Source organism: Zootoca vivipara, chromosome 5 (genome assembly GCF_965207765.1).
Source record: "Zootoca vivipara chromosome 5, rZooViv2.hap1.1, whole genome shotgun sequence".
Lineage (NCBI taxonomy): Eukaryota > Metazoa > Chordata > Lepidosauria > Squamata > Lacertidae > Zootoca > Zootoca vivipara.
This window is the reverse complement of record NC_142588.1, coordinates 3,490,602-3,510,668: the sequence shown is the minus strand read 5'-3', so window position 1 is coordinate 3,510,668 and position 20,067 is coordinate 3,490,602. Positions and strand designations below refer to the sequence as shown.

General features: G+C 41.5%; 1 protein-coding gene across 1 annotated transcript in view; it reads right to left on the bottom strand.

Annotated features, from left to right (window-relative positions):
• The window catches only part of LOC118096523 (potassium voltage-gated channel subfamily KQT member 1-like), a 263,693-nt gene extending 246,231 nt beyond the window's left edge, over positions 1–17,462 (bottom strand). The window contains exons 1-2 of the mRNA XM_088669430.1: positions 17,041–17,462; positions 5,212–5,302 (exon numbers count right to left, since the gene is read on the bottom strand). Of these exons, the coding sequence (XP_088525556.1) occupies positions 5,212–5,302; positions 17,041–17,447 (498 nt within the window). The 5' untranslated portion in view covers positions 17,448–17,462. The remainder of the gene's footprint in view (positions 1–5,211; positions 5,303–17,040) is intronic.
• Positions 17,463–20,067: the final 2,605 nt, after the last annotated feature.

The window sequence follows — 20,067 nt, the reverse complement described above, 5'->3', positions numbered from 1 at the left end:
TTGGACTGCTGTAAGCCTGTTATTGAGAAATAAACTTCAGCTACTTAAACTGTCAGCGTTCCGTGTCTTGTGTGGGAGAAGCGCTAAACCGGACAACCTGCTACCCAAGTTCCCTTAACTGGATATGTCAAGAACTGAACCTGGAAGCTCCTTCTGTACCAGAGGGGAATGTTTTGGAAGCTGAGACTTAATATAAATATGCCTATTTTTTGACAAGCGATATTTAGACTTCTATCTAGCAATTGTATTGTGTAAATTACTAGATTTCTGTCTTGTCTTTTGACCTTATAGAAGCCCACTCCCACCAATTCCTAAAGAAAGAAAGCATAAAACCAGATCCTAAGCTAAAACAAGAATCCAGCATCTATTTTTGTTCAGCCCAGTTCTCAGACCATACAATAGAAGGTCCTGCATTCAGTCCGTAGCATGTCCAGATGGGGCTGGGATAGACTAGATGTGTAAGCCCTTGCCAGCCTTTGCCAATGAATGTAAACAATTGCTAGATGTACCAGTCATCTGATTCAGTATAAGGCAGCCTTCTCTATTCCTACTTATATCAACTGGTCAAAACAGTTCTTCCCCAACACAGTTTCGTAAGACAGAGGGGAAATCAGTTGCTATTTGCAGAAGGGGAAATGGCTATCCAAGCAAGCAGATTCCTGAACAACAAAGCAACTACTCTATTGCCAGCTTAAGAATGGAAAGTGAAATACTGGTGGACAACAAAAGAGGTTTAAAGATGCTGTCAAGGCAAATCTTTAAAAATGTGGTATAAACACCAAATATTGGGAAACACTGGTCTGCGAGTGCTCCAATTGGAGAATAGCCTCTACTAAAGGCGTCATGGATTCTGAAGAAATACGAATTCAGGACAAAAGGGAGAAACATTTGGCAAATCCTCATTGTGATCAACTCCCTCCCAGAATCCTATATCCTCACTGTGGAAGGATGTGTGGATCCAGAATTGGCCTCCACTATCATTTACATACACACCACTAAGACTGCGTTCATGGAAGACAATCTAACTTGCCCACAAGTGATCGCCGAGAGAGAGAGATTAGATTGTTCAAAATTTTACTTGCAGAACTTTCTTCAAAACAGAAGTATCATATGATGCACCAAACAATTCCATAAGGCATATGCCCTTCCACGGCATAGGCTCCACATCTTACAAAATATGAAATAATTCCAACAGACCTAGAAGCAGAGGTCTGTTTCTCCCCACATCCTGTATTCCAGCCTGAAGCTGTGTGCTCCTGAAGAGCTTCATTTACATCCTTACTCTCACAGAGCCTGGGGACAAAGAACTCCAGACACCACCCTTCCCATATAGTGAATTTTCAATTAATCCCCCCCCCCCCGGTAAGTTCTAAGGATAAACACATGTTAGCTAGCAGAAAACAACAATACTTAATTATGAACTCAGTTAAAGCTCAGAGTCCCTTAGAATACAGCAGTGGAATTTTCCAACGTTAAACCCTTTCACCAATACACACAGGCATTCCCATTTCAGTATGAATTAAACCAATTAACAGTCTGTATTACAAGTAGACAGGTAGTTTGCACTAACTATCCTTGCAGCTCCTGTGCAGATATTTTACTGAAAGCAAAAGTTTCCTTGGCACGACAGGCATATAAGCTGGTATAAGCTGCTTTATACTCCTTGGATCATTGGCCCAGCTAGATTGGTATTGTTTACATTGACTGGTGGCAGCAGCTGTCCTAGGTCAGACCAGGCTCTCCCAGCCCCACTTGGAAATACCAGGGATCAATCAGGGGGTGTTTGGAAGCAAAGCATATGCTCTATCATGTGGCCTGTCTCCTAGAAATGGCTGCCATTATTACCACTACAGCAAAAACAGGAGAAAAAGATGGGCATATGGCAATGTATGCCTCCCTTAAATATTCATTTATCTGCTAAGTGTTCGGTGTCAGAAGGCGTGACATGCTCAGGCTTTAGAACATTTGGTGACGCCAGTAAAGAGATGCTTAAAGAAACAGAAGCTTGTGATATCTTCAAGCTGAAACCCACAGAATTTAGTTATCTGAAAGGGTCAACTTTCCCTTAAACATTCATGGCCAGACAGGATATTGCTAATTGAACCAAGTGACACACCAGGCTGCCCCTAGTTTTTGAAAATGCTGCATTAGTCTCTTTTAATTCAGTTTAAATACCATTAAAGGAATAATAGTTTTCTGTATTCTGAGAAGCTACTCTCTTTTGCTGACACTGGTCTAGGGGGCCTCACCCACCCAATGAAAATGCCAAAATTTAGCAAAGTACACACTGTACATCCAGTACATATATGTACTACATTTATCATATTTATATAAATATATAAAAAAGAACTGTAATACATATGTACTTAGAATTTGTAATCATGTTTCCTTTTCCTGAAACTGAGAGAATGATCACTAAGATGTGGTTTAGTTTAATAATTCCTGTATTGTAGAGGTTTGGACTAAATGACCCTATAGGTGACGGTCCCTTCCAACTCTACAATTCTATGGTTCTATGATCATATCACTTACTACATCTTGATTAAAATTGTTGGTTTTGACACATGGACCATTCCTGCTCTATTAGAAACATACTAGTCAAAAGCCAGCTATATTCCATGAATATACCATTAAACCACATCACACTGTTGTTTATTCAGAAATTATTGAGTTCAAAGTGTCTTATTCCTAAAAGGACTGTAGCCTTAAAGTGCAGAATTATACATGTCTATGCAGGAGTAAGTCTCTCTGATTTCAATATGGCTTACTTCCAGCAGGTAATTGGGTGTAAAATATACAGGCAAGAAAGGCGCAAAAACAGTGCCTAACAATCCCATGAGTCTTTACAAGTAAAATTCCAAGAGTCCTTGCAACAACCGTTGAGGCCTGTGGAGAGCTGGAGGTTGAAGAAGGAGGTTTTCAGGGAGTGATTCTGTTGGAGTTTGGCAGAGTTTTGGGAGGAGGAATGTCTGGTGAAGGTCATAGAAGGTATTTGAGGCTTGTTGGGGGGTTGTTTTTTGAAGATTTTTGTAGGGTTTGGTATTTTTTCTGATAATTTTTGGAGGGTGTTTTTTTTTGAAGTTTCTGGATAATTTTTTGAGCTTGGGGGGGATTTTTATTGAGTCAGGATTTTTTGGGGGAAGGCATTGTCATTTTCCTTGGGTGCTAAGAAACCCATTAAAGCAGTGAGTGGTGCCCACGCAGGAAGAGAAACTAGCAGTGCTGGGCTGCTTGCAAGAAGGCATCACCAAGAAGGCATCACCATGTGTGGAATGAGTCCAGGAGGAGATTCAGGAGGAGATCCAGGCAGCAGTGGCAGCAAGTGCACCTGCAATTGCCAAGGTCACCAGCAACATGTGGGACAAGGTTCTTGGTGAAGATGGAGAAGGCACTGAACCTGTGGCTGGAGGACATGAACCAACAGCGTGTCCCCGTTGATGGCAACACCTTGCACAAGGCGGCTCTCAAGCTGTATGTGCAGAGAGAGATCAGCCAGAGAAGGAGTTCCAAGCCAGATCCAGTTGGCCGAACTGCTTGAAGGGTTGCTTCAACTTGAAGAACATCTGCACCACTGGTGAAGTTGCATCCATGAACATGGGGGCTGCTGAAGTGTGCTCGAGCAGCTGAAGAGGTTGCTGCAGGAGAAGGGCTATCTTCCAGAGCAGGTCTACAATGCAGGCGAGATGGGCCTCTTCTGGAAGAAGAGGTCTGAGTGTACTTACATTGCCAGAGAAGATAGGGCAGCCCCTGGGTTCATAGCTGCAAAGGAAGGATTGGGTGACTGTGTTGCTCTGTGGCAATGCGGTTGGGCACTTGATCAAGCCAGGTATGCAGTATGGGTCCGTAAATCCTTGTGCTCTCAAAGGTAAGAACAAGAACATACTGCCTGTCCGCTGGCAGTCCAACAAGAGGGCCTGGGTGATTGTGGCAAGCTTTCAGGACTGGTTACCTGCTGGAGAAGGGGCTGGAGTTCAAAGTGCTGCTGGTGGTGGACAATGCTTCTGGTCACCCACAGGGACTGCAGTTTGCCTTTCTCCTCACTCATCCAGCCTGCTTCAAGGCTCACTGCACCAGGTTCACCTTTGCCTTGCTGATCGACATGATGGATGCTGGTTCGGATCTCAACCACAAGGCATTCTGGAAGTCCTTCAACACTGTAGTCTGCATCACCTATGTCAAGCAGGCGGTAGATGCCATCAAGCAGAAACAAAGCACGCTGGCACAATCTGTGGAAGGAGCGCATTCACGATTTCAAAGGATTTTCAGACATTGCCACTGAGGTTGAGAAACTGACTGAGGGGCAACAGGCCTTGAGTCTGGCAGAGCTGGTGAGGTCATGTTCCAGCTCAGAAAGCAGGTGAGCAGGATGAGCAACCCACTTGGATTGGGCCTTGGTCCGCTTTTCAGAACTCTTCAGCACGGTCATGCACATAAAGGACACCATCTTCTAGCATGACTCCTGCATGGAACACAGCCTAAAGATCCAGTGTGCAATTGTGGACAGTGTGTGGCCATACAGGGAGATGTTTGACCAGCTGAAGAGGCAAAAGTACTCCACAGGACACCACAGCCAGCAGCAAGTGCATCTGAATTGTAGCCAAGGACTTTGACGGACAGGTCCCCCCCCCTGTTGTTTCCACATCGTCCTCCAGCAATGAGGAAGACTGAGAGCTACCATTACCATCCTTCCTGCCTGTCTGGTAAGTGATGCTGGTTTTCCAAGGGTTTACAGAGGTTTAGAGGGTGTTTGCAGACTTTTTTTGATGGTGTTTCAAATATACGCAATTTGACCAATGCACACGGTGCCTCAGAATATAACCCCCATATAAATGGGGAGTTGCCTGTACACACCTACAATGAAAACTGTGGTACTTCCTTCTGAGTAAACATATGCAGGATTGTGTTATGACCATTTCTTACAAGATGTGTTCTAAAACAGAAGATAGATAGGATATAAATATAATTAAGGCTGCAATTCTTACTCTTCTTGCCTGGGAGTAAGACTCATTTAATTCAATAGAACTTCCTTTTGTGTGCACATGGTTAGGGCTGTGCTCTTAGTAAGTAAGTAAGTAAGTAAGTAAGTAAGTAAGTAAGTAAGTAAGTAAGTAAAATAGAGATTGATTTTTGGCTTGTTCAGCTTTTAATAACAAGTTTCTAACAGGTATACATACAGATATTTCACAGAATATTTTAAGTTAAATGACTTACCATCCAAAAAAGTGTCCCAGTGGCAAATTCTGCATAGTATTCAATAGTGGACAGAACACTAAAGATTAAACAAACCAGCACCAATAGAAATCTGTTGAAGAAAAGAAAAGGAATCTGCATTCAGTGACAAAAAAAGTCATAGTTCACTTCAGAACCATACTGGACTTCAAATATTGTTACTTACACTTTTCCCATATCCCAGTGTTGAGCTTCCAGGATATTCTTACCATCATTAAAAATGGTGTCTACTTTGGCCATAGCTGCCAAGTTTTCCCTTTTCTCGCAAGGAAGCCTATTCAGCATAAGGGAAAATCCCTTTAAAAAAGGGGTAACTTGGCAGCTATGACTTTGGCAGAAAATGTAACTATAAAATGTGTCTGCTACCAAGGGTAAGGAAGCATAGAAACAAATATATGATTGTCCCATTAACAGGTTGCCTTTTAAGCTTGCAGTCTGAATTCCATTCAACTCAAAATGTTGCATTTGCACTAGTAAGTGGCACATGGAATTTTTTTAGTGAGAAATCAAGAAAGCTTATACTGTGCTGCCTCAAACTCGGTCTTGATTTAAAAAGATACTAAAAGCATGTTTTAGCCATTAGTTCATGGTCATATTGGTAGGATGGTTTATTTTAAGCTGCCAACTGGTTAAAAAGCAAACCTGCATTCTAAGTGAGGTGGAAGTAGCTTGTACTTCTATAGTGCCTTGAATACAAATAGCTAAAATACATATTGCACTAAATCCCACTATTGTGGAATTATTATTATTCAACTTTAAATAAGAGCTGCAAGTGGGTCTGATCAGAACTGTAATTAACAAAGTGTATATATAATACACAAACATTGACAACACCTTTACCTAAAACTAATGAAAAGTCTCCTATTTTCATTGGGAGATAAGCTTCCAACCCAACATAAATATTGTATTTATTTGCTACGATGTTTGTTACCTGCCCTTTAGTCTTTTTTTTCCACAGCACGGTACAGCAGGGTTTGTAGGAATCATGGTGTAGAGATAAAGAATTCCCATCATGCTCCATACCCACACTGCAGGCCCAATGAGGCCACGTAACTCACAACTGCTATTTAAAGATTTGAAAAGTAAAGGAATCATGCCACAAACTACTGTAATGCAATCTGTAGTTTAGGCCTCAAAATGCAGTGAGTGTGTTCAGAACACTTCCACTACACGTCAGTACAAGAATGGGAAACCTGTGGCCCTCCTGATGTTGTTGGATTCAAACTCCCATCAGCCCGAGGAAGCATGGCCAATGGCTGGGGTGATGAGGGTTGTAGTTGAACATCTGGAGAGCTACAGGTTCCCAGTCTCTACTTGAAAAGGCCTTTCTTCCTTCACCTTGAGGGTGGATAGTTATGAGCAGTAGCCCATAACTACTGTGGCAATTTCCTAAATGCAACTGTGGTTTTATTGGCGTAAACTCAGAAGATGAGCCATTTTTGGCTCACAACACAACAACTGTAAAAAAAGAAAAAAACATTTGGGGAGGGAGACAGGAATCATGTTTTCCCAACAATTTGAGAGAAAGAGAGATAGTACATGTGTTTTGAGAGAAAAGTGTTCTGGATCTCACTGTACAACAACTATGGATGGAAATTTTAAGCAGATAGTATTAACTGCTTTAACTTAAGCCTTTGCATAGACAAATATATTTTATAACAACAGCTACAAATAGACTATCAGCAGCACAAAGACAATCTGTCATTAGTATAACCCGCTGTCCAATTATAAATTAAGGTCAAGCAAAAAAAGGTCAGTTGGTTTTAATCTGAGAATCACAGCTGGTTTGTGCTTTCTCTCCCTCTCCCCCTCCCTCCCTCCCTCTCTCTCTCACACACACACCAGATTTGAGTAAATTCTAAGCCACACCAAGCTCAGGTCCATGATTTTCACATGGCAAAAGAGCCAGATTGACCAAGAATGAACTGATACTCCTTTACAATGCACCTCAAAGCTATAAGGATCTCCTTCAAGGCACAGCAAAAACTTTGATTTCTTGCTTTCCTTCGGGTTTTTAAACCGGTATAAATTCAACAGGAATAAAGTTTAGAAGAATTTATCATATTTCAGATATCATGTACAATGCACATAGAATCATAGAATTGTAGAGTTGGAATGTATTTTATATCATAAATAAATGCTATACAGTGGTACCTCTGGTTAAGAACTTAATTCGTTCCGGAGGTCCGTTCTTAACCTGAAACTGTTCTTAACCTGAAGCACCACTTTAGCTAATGGGGCCTCCTGCTGCTGCCGCGCTGCCGGAGCACGATTTCTATTCTCATCCTGAAGCAAAGTTCTTAACCCAAGGTACTATTTCTGGGTTAGTGGAGTTTGTAATCTGAAGCGTTTGTAACCCGAGGTACCACTGTATATACCGTACATATAAAGACCACATACACAGAAAACTAAACTAAATTGTAATTCAGTTTTACAAATATTGCCACTTGCCTAGCCAACAGAGCAAACTTGGAGTTTGCAGAAGCACAAAAAATAATTTAGGCAAGAAAACCCTTCCCGCTGTTGCGGTTCCTATTTATCTACTTGCATTTTGACGTGCTTTCGAACTGCTAGGTTGGCAGGAGCTGGGACCAAGCAACGGGAGCTCACCCCGTCACAGGGATTCGAACCGCCGACCTTCTGATCAGCAAGCCCTAGGCTCAGTGGTTTAACCCACAGCGCCACCTGGGTCCCAGAATATATATATATATATATATATATATATATATATATATATAGTATTTTATAAAAACTTCTTACTCTTTCCAGCAGATCCACACTGTACATTTAAAGCACATTCAACACACATTTAAAGCATTTACTTAACTGTAGTTTCTTAAGGGTGCTGGGAACTGTAGTTCTCTGAGGCTGAAACTACACTGTGTTAGCCCTGCCATCCTGTAGTGCGAAGTGACCCATGTAAGGGGGGGGAGCAGGAGATGGAGGCAGGAATTGCTGTATGAATGGGGCAGCAAGACTTTTTGAAACAAGGATGTGTTGGTCTCAATTGGGCTTCATTTTAACCAGCAACATATTTTAGACTGGCCCTGGCCTTGTATCTTTTGGGTGCCCATTTGGTTTCCAAAATAAGCCTAACTCACCTCTGAAGGCTGTTGTGATGATTGACACTGCCCTGGATTCTTTGGGAAATTGGCAGGATAAAATTGTAATAAACAAAACGTGTCTTGTAAATTTACAAGTAGGTTAGAAGGATAATAGCATTTCTCTGTTTGCATTCCAGATGGTGGAGAGATAGAGAGGGCTGTTCGGTACAATCTCTCTGAACTTTTACTCAGACTTTCTAAAAAAAAAAAATGCCGTTCCAATAGCTTAAGAGCTATTTCTAAAATGAGATGTTTTCTAGAAGGTCTTTTACATGCTTAATCCCTTGATGATTCAATGCACGCTATGTCTTTCTTGAGTTGCCTGCTCTGCACATTTTTCTGCTTTCCAGTTTTGGCACAGATTGTCATGTTACATGTTGGAGAAGACTCACTTTAGTTTTAAAATGCACATGAACAGAATATTATGAAACTTTTTCCCATTGGAGATGTGCACGTCCTGTACACTATTACTTTTTAAACAGGTTTTAAAAGCTCATGTTTTTCAAACTTCCTTTTCCTAAAGGCTTTTTTACAGAGCTACGTTACAAAATATAACTAAGTTTAGCTGTTTGATTAGTTGTGTAACTGTTTTAGTTGGCCTTTGTTAATTGGCAATGCTGCTTTGTTAATTTGATTTATTTTAGATAGTTGTCTTTATTGTGTTTTCATGATAAATGATCCTATTTGGATGTGATATCCCCCCATATTTGGTATATATCTAATTTTATAATTTAATTTAAAAATTAAAAGTGGATTAAAAACAAATTGTGGGTTGGGTGGAAGGTCCAATCCACATGCAGTATACGCCAGAAAATTCTGTTGGCACCTCAGCTCAGATTAAACCCCAACCACAAGAGCCAGAGTCTTTTCCTCAGCTGAAAGTGCCTGGCAACACCCAAGTGTAAGGGGCTTGACCAGGTCAATTCCTTTTCTTCCTCTGCCCTCCATTTTCCTTTTGTTTGCCATCAGGGCAGGTGTCCCCATGAGGGGAACTGAGGCACAATCTTGGGCAGCACAATCCCCCTGCAGGGTGGCTCTCCTAGGGGAGAGGAGCCTGTCCTCCACCGCCAGAGTGGAGAGGAGCAGCAGCAGCTTCCAGAAAGTTCTCCAGCAAGGCTTTGGCAGAAGGGGAGGTGAAACAGGACGGGCCACCCCTGTTTGCAATGGACACACAAACCTCCCATTTCTCAAATTGTTCCCAGTAACCTGAAACAAAACGTTACCGTGTGGCGTGCTCCCCTTCAGGATACCACATGCCATTCTGTCCCCCCTCCAGCCTTACACTTCTACACTCTCTGACACAGCAGCCTTCCATCTCCCCTCAGGTCTCCTCAGGTTCCTGTCTCCTTTTATCTCTCTAAACACACTTCTCTAAAATTCTGAAAACCTTAGGATTGTGGCTGAACTGAAATTAGGAAATATGATATGGTAATGATTGGCATATTCATTGAGCCTTCTTAGACATTCTTCCACCGCCCCCCTCTCTATGTTGTGGAGGGTGGGGGCGATAAATGAAATTAGGCCTCCTGTCAGAGTGGAAAGATCCCCTCACTCTCCCACCCTTCTTCAGCAGAGGTTCTTTTCTTTCGGCTCATGTGTATGTCAAACAAAGCTTTAATAAAGAAAACTGTAACACAATAACATGCTGTCTGAGAGAAACTAAAAGCACCTCATGAGGCAAAACGGACAGTTGGCCTCTCAGACGGAACTGAACTGGACCCCCAAAGGGAGGGGCTGATTCCACAGCACAGTGCAAAATCCTCACCCATCAGAAGACAGACATGCTACTGTTCAAATTAGGCCCCAGTGTTTTTCTTACACTGTAGACTCAACTGCCATGAATATTCTGCAGGCTGACATGTTCCTGTCAAGCAGTTATTTTCAAATTTCATTTTGTTTCCATCCACAAACTTGTGTGCTTCTAAATCATCATATGAATATTAAGAAGCACCTGCCATACTTTTGGGGTGACCCCATTTCACTTCCAAATTGATAGGCACTAAACTACCTGAATTCACTATGAGGAGACATAATTATTTCAGTAATTAATAGTCCATAAATCTGTTTCCATGGCTCTATTCCCCAAAAGCCTTGAAAATCATCTCAGCTTGGAATACTTGCTGCACCTCTGCTAATTTAAATGACACTATTTTATATATGAACAAGCCTGCAGTCGCCACTTCCTATAAACGCATTAAATGTTTTAAGTTCAAGCCACAGTGGGAGAAGAAGATTATGCTTCATAGTCTTAAATACTTTTATTTTCCTGGATGAATTTCAGGTTTCACCTTTTAAGATCAATAAGTATTTTGAGTTACATTTAAGTCAGGCATGCAAAAATCCTTCAGCTGTCAAATCTGAGTCTCCCAGGAATATCGGTCAGAAATGCTTCAGTTTAAAATGCCAAAAAGGAAGGTCAATCTGTTTGCTCTCACCACTAGTATTTCATATTTCAAATGCTTTTTTTGTGAAACAACTAAGTCCTAGCTCCAAAGAGGCTTAGCCATGACTATGCACATATTTAAATCTACAGAAATGAAATCTGTTTAAGCTTTAGACATGATTATACACTATAAGTATAGACCTTGAAAGGAGGTCTTGTCCTTTCAACTCAGGAAGCTCCCATCAAGGCTCACTAACAGTCTTATTTTATTTACAAAATCTAACATGAAGGAGTGGGGAGGACAAAGAAGAGCAAACATGTGTTAACAGGAGTATCTGTTATGTCAAAAGAAATAGTTTATCCTAATACTAGCTGGCCCGGCCACACATTGCTGTGGCTCATCCCTGTGATTCCCCCCACCCTGTCCCGATCCATGACATATCCCGTCTCCTCCCCCCCCACCCCCAATTCATCCCTGTGATTCCCCCCACCTATTCTGTCCCCTCCTCCCCCCAACACCCTCCCAGGTGAGTCCCCACTTCCATTCAGCCTAGTCTGTAAAGGCGAGCCGAGGTGCTGTGGAGAAGGAAGGTTTTCTATCTGCAGTACCAGTGTAGCCGCGGCTAGAAGGTGTTGTTTTGCAACCTCTTCTGGCTTCTTTTTCCCAGGATGCACTTTTGGGTGAGTTGTGTGTTCTGAAACACAGGGTTTTGGGGGTTTTACCTTGTGCAGGTGTGGCATCTGTCTACGCAAACGGTATATGCTTCCTCTCACAGTAGCATGGGACGTTGTGTGCAAATTTAAACACTATTGGTTAAGCGGTTTCAGTGAAAAGTGGAAACGTACCCACATGCCCCTTTTACATTTATCTCTATATATAAAAATGTAGGCATTGCGTGCACAGATTTCCCAGCTTTTCACCGTAACCGCTGAACCACATTGCAAGAAATTTGGGTACAACGTACCTTGCCCATCAGGGAGGGATCTAGCATAAAAACATCATCAAAAAACCACACCTTTCACACCTAAAATAATGATTCAACGCAAAAAAAAGTGGTGCGCAAATTAGACATCACCAGCAGAAGCTCTGAAGATTCCAGCAGCATCCAATAGAAAGGCAGATCACACGCTGCTGCCTCCAAAGCTGCACCACCAGATGACATTACAAAATTCCACAGCAACCAACTGAAAACAGGCCTTTTGCAGCAACAAGGCCCAACATTGCCCAGCAGACTGAATAGGCCGCAGCAGACTAGGCCGCTTTCCAGACTATGCCAAGTGGAGGTGGGGGCCTGCCTGGGGGGTGGGGGGGCAAATAAGGGGCAGGGATGGGTAATGGGTCAGAACAGGGTGGGAGGAGACACAGGGATGAAACCTGCCCTCTCCACAGTATCTCGCCTCGGCTTTGCAGACTAGGCCACTTTCCAGACTAGGTCAAGTGGAGGTAGGGGCCTGCCTGGGGGGTGGGGGTGGGGGTGGGGGGGCCAAATAGGTCATAGGTTGGGACAGGGTGGGCCCAATCACAGGGATGAACCAGGGGATGGGGGGAGGGACAGAACAGGGTGAGGGGAGACACAGGGATGTGCCTATGTAAACATAACACACGAAAAACAGAGGGACTCTGAAAGTGAGGGGAGTCTGAAGTGGGACTCTGAGGCTCCAATTAACAAACTGAGCCACCACAGGTTTTTTATGGAACTGAACAGCTTCAGAATGCGCCTTCTGTTTAATAAACGCCTGGCAGCATTAGGCAGTTGTTCATCATTTCCCCTAACAAGCACTTGGGGGTACGGCGAGGGGGTTTTGCTTTTTAATTTAGCGGGCGTTGTGTCACATGTGAGGCTCCAGCGGCCATTTTAAGTAAGGGCAGTCGTGCCCCTTTTAACCTAGGCTTCATACTATGACTGATTGCAAGCCTCTGCGTCTTTAAAAAAACACAACAACCATGCACTTTCTCTCCCCAGTTAAGTCCTCGGATATTTGCAGTGGCCAATCCCCCCCCTCGATTTACAATCCCCTACCTTCCCCTTGCCACTTCCTGGGTTTTTTATGGAACTGAACAGCTTGGGTGCTTCGGAACGTGGCATCTGTTGCTACGGGGCTGTGGGGCTTCACTATTTAACACACACACACACACCCCGGTGTAGGGTTTGGCCTGTTTGTCCAATATAGAGAGCTGAAGGGCACTGTTGGCATTTGATGGCATACACAATGTTCTAACAGTGCCAACAGTGCCCTTCAGCTCTCTATATTGGACAAACAGGCCAAACCCTACGCCAAAGGATAAATGGACACAAATCTGACATCAGGAACCACAAGACAGAAAAACCAGTAGGAGAACACTTCAGTCTCCCAGGCCATTCTATACAAGATCTCAAAGCAGCTGTTTTATTACAGAAAAATTTCAGAAACAGACTAGAAAGAGAAATTGCTTAATTGGAAATCATTACCAAGCTTAAAACCACGGAGCCACCTGGGATGAATAAAGACATAGGATTCTTATCTCATTATGCATGATCAAGCTTTCTTTAGCCTCAGCCCTTGCCCCCCCCCCCGCAGGACCTATTGCAGTAATCAGCAGTCGTTAACAGCCATCAACAGGTTTACCACTCTTACAGCCCATCACCCATTCCCATCACCCCCACCCCACCCTCTGAATATATATAAGGGTCTGGTTGCTTCTGTTTCTAGTGTATCTGAAGAAGTGTGCATGCACACGAAAGCTCATACCAAAATAAAAACTTAGTTGGTCTTTAAGGTGCTACTGAAGGAATTTTTTTATTAACATTTCTGAATATGCCTTCTGAATGAAGATGTGGAAAATGAAAACTGTTGCATTATGGGCCTTTGCTGATGATTGTATGTTGTTTCAAAATAATTATGTTAAGACATGGACAGAAATTAAAAGGATATGTGCCATATTAAGAATAAATATAAACTTGGGTTGTACCAAAAGACACCTTTATCACAAGAAGCCTTCTACAGAAAAGAGATGATAGGCAAAGAGAATTGGACAACATACCAATAATTATTAGAATTGCATCAAGGAGACTATAAAATTAAAACAAGGGAAGAACTAATGGTGAAAAGTTATAATATTCAGTGGTTTTCTTATATGCAATTAGCAGAGAGGGTTGAATTAGATAAAAATATTTTTTGTACAGAGCAAGGAAATATGGTCTTTTAATTTCAACAGTGCACAGATGATAACATGTTATTGTGAAAATGTTTAAATGTTTGTTGAAATTTAAAACAGAAGAGCAAGTTTAATAATGTATGATTAAATGGGCAAAAATTGCTTCTAATATACAGATGGAACAGTTGGAGTATATGTGGACTAAAGGGTTAAAATTTACACTGTGTTATTATTTAAAAAAGAACTTTTATAAAATGATGTATTGTTGGTACTCAGCTCATGAGAAACTATTAGAATGTATAAAGGTCTTTCAAATGAGCATGAAGGGACATTTTATCCTTGGGTGTTTTTGACAGAGCTGTAGATTTTACAATTAAAACAATAAAGAATACTTTAAAAAAAACCCTGAGAAACCATGAGACTCAAATACTTTCTCCATTAAAAACAAACAAACAAACAAACAAACCATAACATTGGTTAAAATGCAACATATGCAAATATTGTTTGTGTGTACTTGAAAAAACTCCATCATATTTAGCATCCCATGAGTCTGATTAGAAGTAAAGAATAAGTTAATAATGCCTAATTAAATTATGTCCAGCTTAGTGTAAAATATATTTTGGCAATGTAAAATATATTTTGGCAACATATTTTGGTTGGACATGAGTCAACCTTGTGATGCTGCAGCAAAAAAAAAAAAAAGAGCTGATGCTCTTTTCTGACAGTGGAACAGTCTCCCTTGGGAGGTTGTGGATTCTCCTTCCTTGGAGGTTTTTAAGCAGAGATTGGGTAGCCATCTGTCATGGATGCTTTAGCTAAGATTCCTGCATTGGAGGGGGTTGGACTAGATTCTATGAATGTTGATTTACTCAAATGGTCTAAGACTAAAAACAAGAACGACATGAAAATGACTTCTGCAGGAGATGCTTTAGGGTACAATTCCTCAGACCATTTGTTTTGCTATCAAGTACCAGTAGGTTTGCTGAGCTGGAAGCTGGCACTGAAGATCTGAGAGAATTCTGACAGAGGGAGAAATTATGACAATTGTGGAGCAGTACTGACCCTTCCAGGCCACCAAACACAATTCCCTCTCTGCTATCTCCATTAAGCTGCCCTGTGTGAGACAATTACTGTCTTCCTTGTGGCATGCCAGCTCCTTTGTAGAATCAACATTACTGTTGTCTTCTTAGCCTCATAAACACACTGTCTGATTTCTTAGGCCACATTTCTAAGGAAGAACGCAAAGAACAGAAGCTAACTAAATTTTAGCTCCTGGACTCTTAAGCCATGAAATCTCACATAAACAACATTAGAACTCATGCTGGATTGGACAGTCCAGTAGCCCTTCAAGACAGAGAGATGTCTCTGTGCAGCAGGACACAGAGGCACCCTAGATCCCTTTAACTGCATCACGCTGGGATTGAAAGTAGGGCTGTGGGCACACACAAAGGGCACACTCTATAGTTTGTCCATATCTGTGCATTACACTGATAGCTGAAGGAGCAGCCATATCATCACCATCACCAATTAAATTTATATACAGCCTTTCATCCAAGGATAACAGGGTGGTTTGCAGTATAAAAACACAGAAACATATAATTAGCACTAACCCCCACACCTGCGTTCTCAACTCCTCCCCCTGTGTTTCCACGCCCCACTGTAGGCATGTGTGCAGGTATTTATTTACCTTGTGTGTGCGTTGTTGTTGTTGTTGTTGTTGTTGTTGTTGTTATACAAGTTTTCCAGTATGGTATGCCAGACTATCACCCAACTGCAGGTTAACTTTTAACCTTTTTTTTTAAAAAAAAATAATGTGTCCCTTTGAGCCCCAGCAGTAAGTAGCCTACTCTCTCCGAGTTCAGGAAACCATTGCAGGCGGGGTTTGCTTGCTTGTGTGCAGCCAAGCAGTTTTTAATTTTTTTCAGAAACAAGTTTTCTGATACACGATACTTTCACCCCCCCAAAAGTGTGTCCGCCAGCCTAGCAGTAACCCACTGATAAAGCATAAACTAAGGTAAATGTGGAAGCGAATGATCAATTAGAAGCTAAGTGCTTCCTGAGAAGCATAAAGGAAGTGCAATTCTCTGCAGCGCTACACATGCACCCCAACATCACCATGAGGGGAGCCACAGCAAAAAGTGTACTCTTCACATGCTCTTTCTCTTGTACACACATGGGCTGAAGTGTGAATTTATTTAGGCTTAAAATCTATTTTCACATCAAACCTGGTTCCTGGGGGGGAAACACATCAAGTCATCAGAAAAAAACAGGATGTCTCTGCATTGGGGTTGAAGTCTCGTGTAGAATAATAATTTTAAAAAGCCAAGCACACAGTATGCACTGAATGCACACTAAACTGTAGTGTGCGCGCAGCCTAGGATCTTCTGGACCACATTAGTCATCCAAATAGCATTTGCAGCAGGTAGCTGTGTAAAGGCACCTATGTAGAGAGAGAGCTGACACTACAATTACATGGAATCAGTTCCTATTAAAATTAATGCTAGCTGATTCCCCATCATTATAAAAAAATATGAAGGGCAAAATAAAGAAATAAAATCATAATATTAGCAAGCCTTGGTAAAGCAAGGGTCAATCACGTCTAAAGAAAAGGTAGATTAGCCATTTCTGCTGCTTGGGTGCTTTCTGAGTCTGAGAGTGTTCCATGCCCATTCTCCCAATATTCCTTACAACCGTCTGACATTGTAGATGGAGCGTATGTATGTATATCTGCTAAGACTGAAAAAACATCAGCTTAACTAAGACCAACTGGTAAGTTAAAATCAAGTAAGATTTGTCTTTCAGAGTCTTTCAGTCTATTGTATTCTTAACCATCACACAAGCTCCCAACAGAGACATCTTTAAGTTAAAGTGTTCTGGAATGGCCTATCAAAATGTTGCATAAAAGAAATTCCATGTGATTTTGAGAAGTCATCATCTGGCAGAACACTTAAAGAATTCTGAGGGAATTCAAGAGTTAGGTAAGATTATTGGGGGGGGGCGGAATCAGGTGGGTGGGCGGGTGGATTCACATACTCCTGGTTTGTTCTGGTGCTAGCATTTTATTTGATCCACACTCCCAGGAAATGTATTTGCATCTTAAGCGCAATAGTTCACTTTCTGTGAAATCAAAAAAGTGCAGGTTCACAACACGACAATAGTCATATGGAGAGGGGAAAAAAGGTACTTACACTGCAAAGTGATAAATGAAACACTTCCATCCACTGGGCCGTTCCAGAAAGTTGTACACGTCTCCCTGCATACTAGTTTTGGTCAAGTATGGGCCATAAAAGCATTTCGTAGGGTAGGCCCGGTGTACCTCACTTCCTGTCATGGATTCGTTGTTTATCTGGAAAGCAGGATCATGTGGATCTTCTTCTTCAGAGTTCGAATAAATTTTTGATCCAATAGTCACCAAAGGATCGGGATCAAGTGCCACAGAAGAGTACTGCATATTGTTTAAGTTTGCTCGCACTTCCAAAAAGGTTGCAGATTTCCTGTGTCCATTCAGGTTCCCCACTTGGGAGTCAGAATGCTGAACTCTACTGCAAAGGTTATACATTGGGTGCCCACCAGTTTCACCATTACCGTAAGACATTCTGTAATGAAGTAGGTGTATTGCTCACCTTGATCAATATTTAAAATTATAAAAGGTATTGTATATCTTCTCTGCCTTTGGCATTCTCCAGCCACCCAGTAAGAAGTCAAACATTATTGTGGAACAACACCGCTGTGTGCAGCCAGTATGTCACCTGTTACCAGGATTCTGAAATTAAATCACAAGAAGATGTTTAGATAATGGAAGTCTCAAGTAATAGATAAAGGCTCTGAAGGAGGAAAGCAATTAAAGAGTCACTATGTAGCAAAGCAAGTCAGAAGCATGACTTGAGTGTTATTTATAGACTAGTCATGGCACCATTTGTAACAAACCAACACATTGCTTAAGGTTTTGAAACGCTGACAGTGGCCCATAAGAAAGTTCCAGGAATCATTTGCGACAACCACATTATTTATTTCAAAATTCACCTAAAAGTTTTGTCTATAAGAGAGTTTAGCAAAGGTGCTTAAGTGCACATTGGAAAGTGAAAAGTGAATGGAGCAAACATATTCTGAAGAAATGGAATTAGTTGCAGCTCCTTGTTGAATGGACATTCTGTGGCAAACCTGGATTTGTATGAAATAGACCCAGTGTTAAAGGAGAAGTCAGAACTGCTCAGATGCTTTTTTCCTTTTATTTATTGTTTTATTAAAAACATTTCTAGACTGTTCTTCCCCCATGTGGATACCAGGCCAGTATATAATAGGCATAAATAAAAGCAACACCACCACCCCACAAATACAATATAATAAACAAAAAGACGAACAATCAGAATAGACTAAACTATTAACTTTAAAATGCTCAGCCAAAAAGGCAAGTTTTGATCTGGAACCAAATAGTTGCAAAGTTGGCACCAGTCATTTTAAATTTTATATTAGCATTTTTGGCTAATATGTCTGACATCCAGAGTATACCCAGTTGTATTTGGAAAACCCAGTACTGAGACTGCGTTACAGCTGACAAGATAACGCTTTGAAAGGACAAGGCCTCCATCTATGAATTATTGAAAAGTTACACTTTAAAGTGCATATATAACTTTAGGCATTTTGTAATTAATTATTTCTCTTATCTATGTGAACTCAATTATGGGGATGGGGTGGAGAGAAACCTTAATGATTGTTCTTTTGGTTTCTTGCAGTCCATATCCTTTACATTTTTTCCAGTCAGATTTTAAGCCTTAGTTCCAATGAAGGTAGGAAACTCCCGCAAACCTAGTGCAAATGGAACCTTTTAATCTTTTACAACAGCTTAATACAAGATTAGGCACATGGCAAATGTTAATGCACTCACTGCCTCAATGTTTGGCCTGGATAACCAGTTAACCCCCCCCCCCCAAAAAAAGCATTGAGAACTGCCTTTTGTTACTTCAGGAATTTACGGTATTTTATATCTGAGAAAGTTAGTCTTTAGACATACTGTATTCCCAAAAAGAAAGAAATGGTGTGTGTGTGTGTGTGTGTGTGTGTGTGTGTGTGTGTGTGTGTGTGTGTGTAAGACTTGGACAATTCACATAAAAAGAACCATAAGGAAGCATTGTCATTATATTGTCATCAAGTCAGTCTTCATAATTGCTGCTTCAACACCGAGCAATTTCACAACTGTATCTATACCATGTCTATCCTTCCCGCATTTGAATGCAGGGTTTTAAATTCCTTTTCAAAATATGCCCATTCCCAGATTTCGCTATTTTGAGAGGTTCTAAACTTCTGAATAGCTCTCTTTGTACAAACTTTGAATATGGCTTACACATTCAATATTTCCAACAAAGCTGTTGCATCAGTATTTTCTCAGTTGTCCAGTGACTGCATTTAACTTTTCTACCCTCACTTTTAATATTTCAGAATGAATTTATAAGCCAGCAAATAGAAATGTTGCTTGCTCAAATCCTTAAAGCAAATAAGCAAACTGGCTGGAATACTCCGGCATATGTCTGATAGCGTGCAACAGATCTTTGTATGGAAAGGCGGCAGCTGCTAAGACATCCTCCTGATTTGATGCGTGAGACAGAAAAGACAAAACCTGAAACCTTCTGGAAGGCAGCACATACCCTCTCCTGTTGCATGGTGCTGTTTTTCTCTCCCTTGGCGCTTCCCTCTGCTCCATATGGCATAATCCAAGGACAGGAACAGCGAGAGAGTCGTCTGGCTCTGCCCCCTGGCTGATAAAGTCCCACCCTAACCCATTCAGAGGACCTCCCCATGTTTTGACAGTTTTCCTTTGGCGGAAAACCTGTAGGGCATCATTTTGATGGTGCTGATCATTTTGTGACTGACAAATGTGGCTTTTTCCTTTCCTTTCCTTTTATCAGCATGTGGGGAGGGGTGGCCAGGCAGATTTCCCCCACTGTACCCTCCCTTCAAATTCAGAACAAATGGATGAAGCATAGTTTTCTTATCTCCTCTGAATTCAGACTTGGCTTAATTTCAGACAAAGTTTGATTGACAGGATCTGCGGAAGCCTTGGGTGTTAAAAATGCCTATGAAGATTGGATGAAACCCATGCAAGACCATTTCAGCATCATGCCTTTTGTCTTAACTGCACCGACTGAACATCATCCCACTGCTGCTATATTGGAACTAACTGTCTTGTTCACGGGGAAAAGCCTTCAGAATATTCAAGA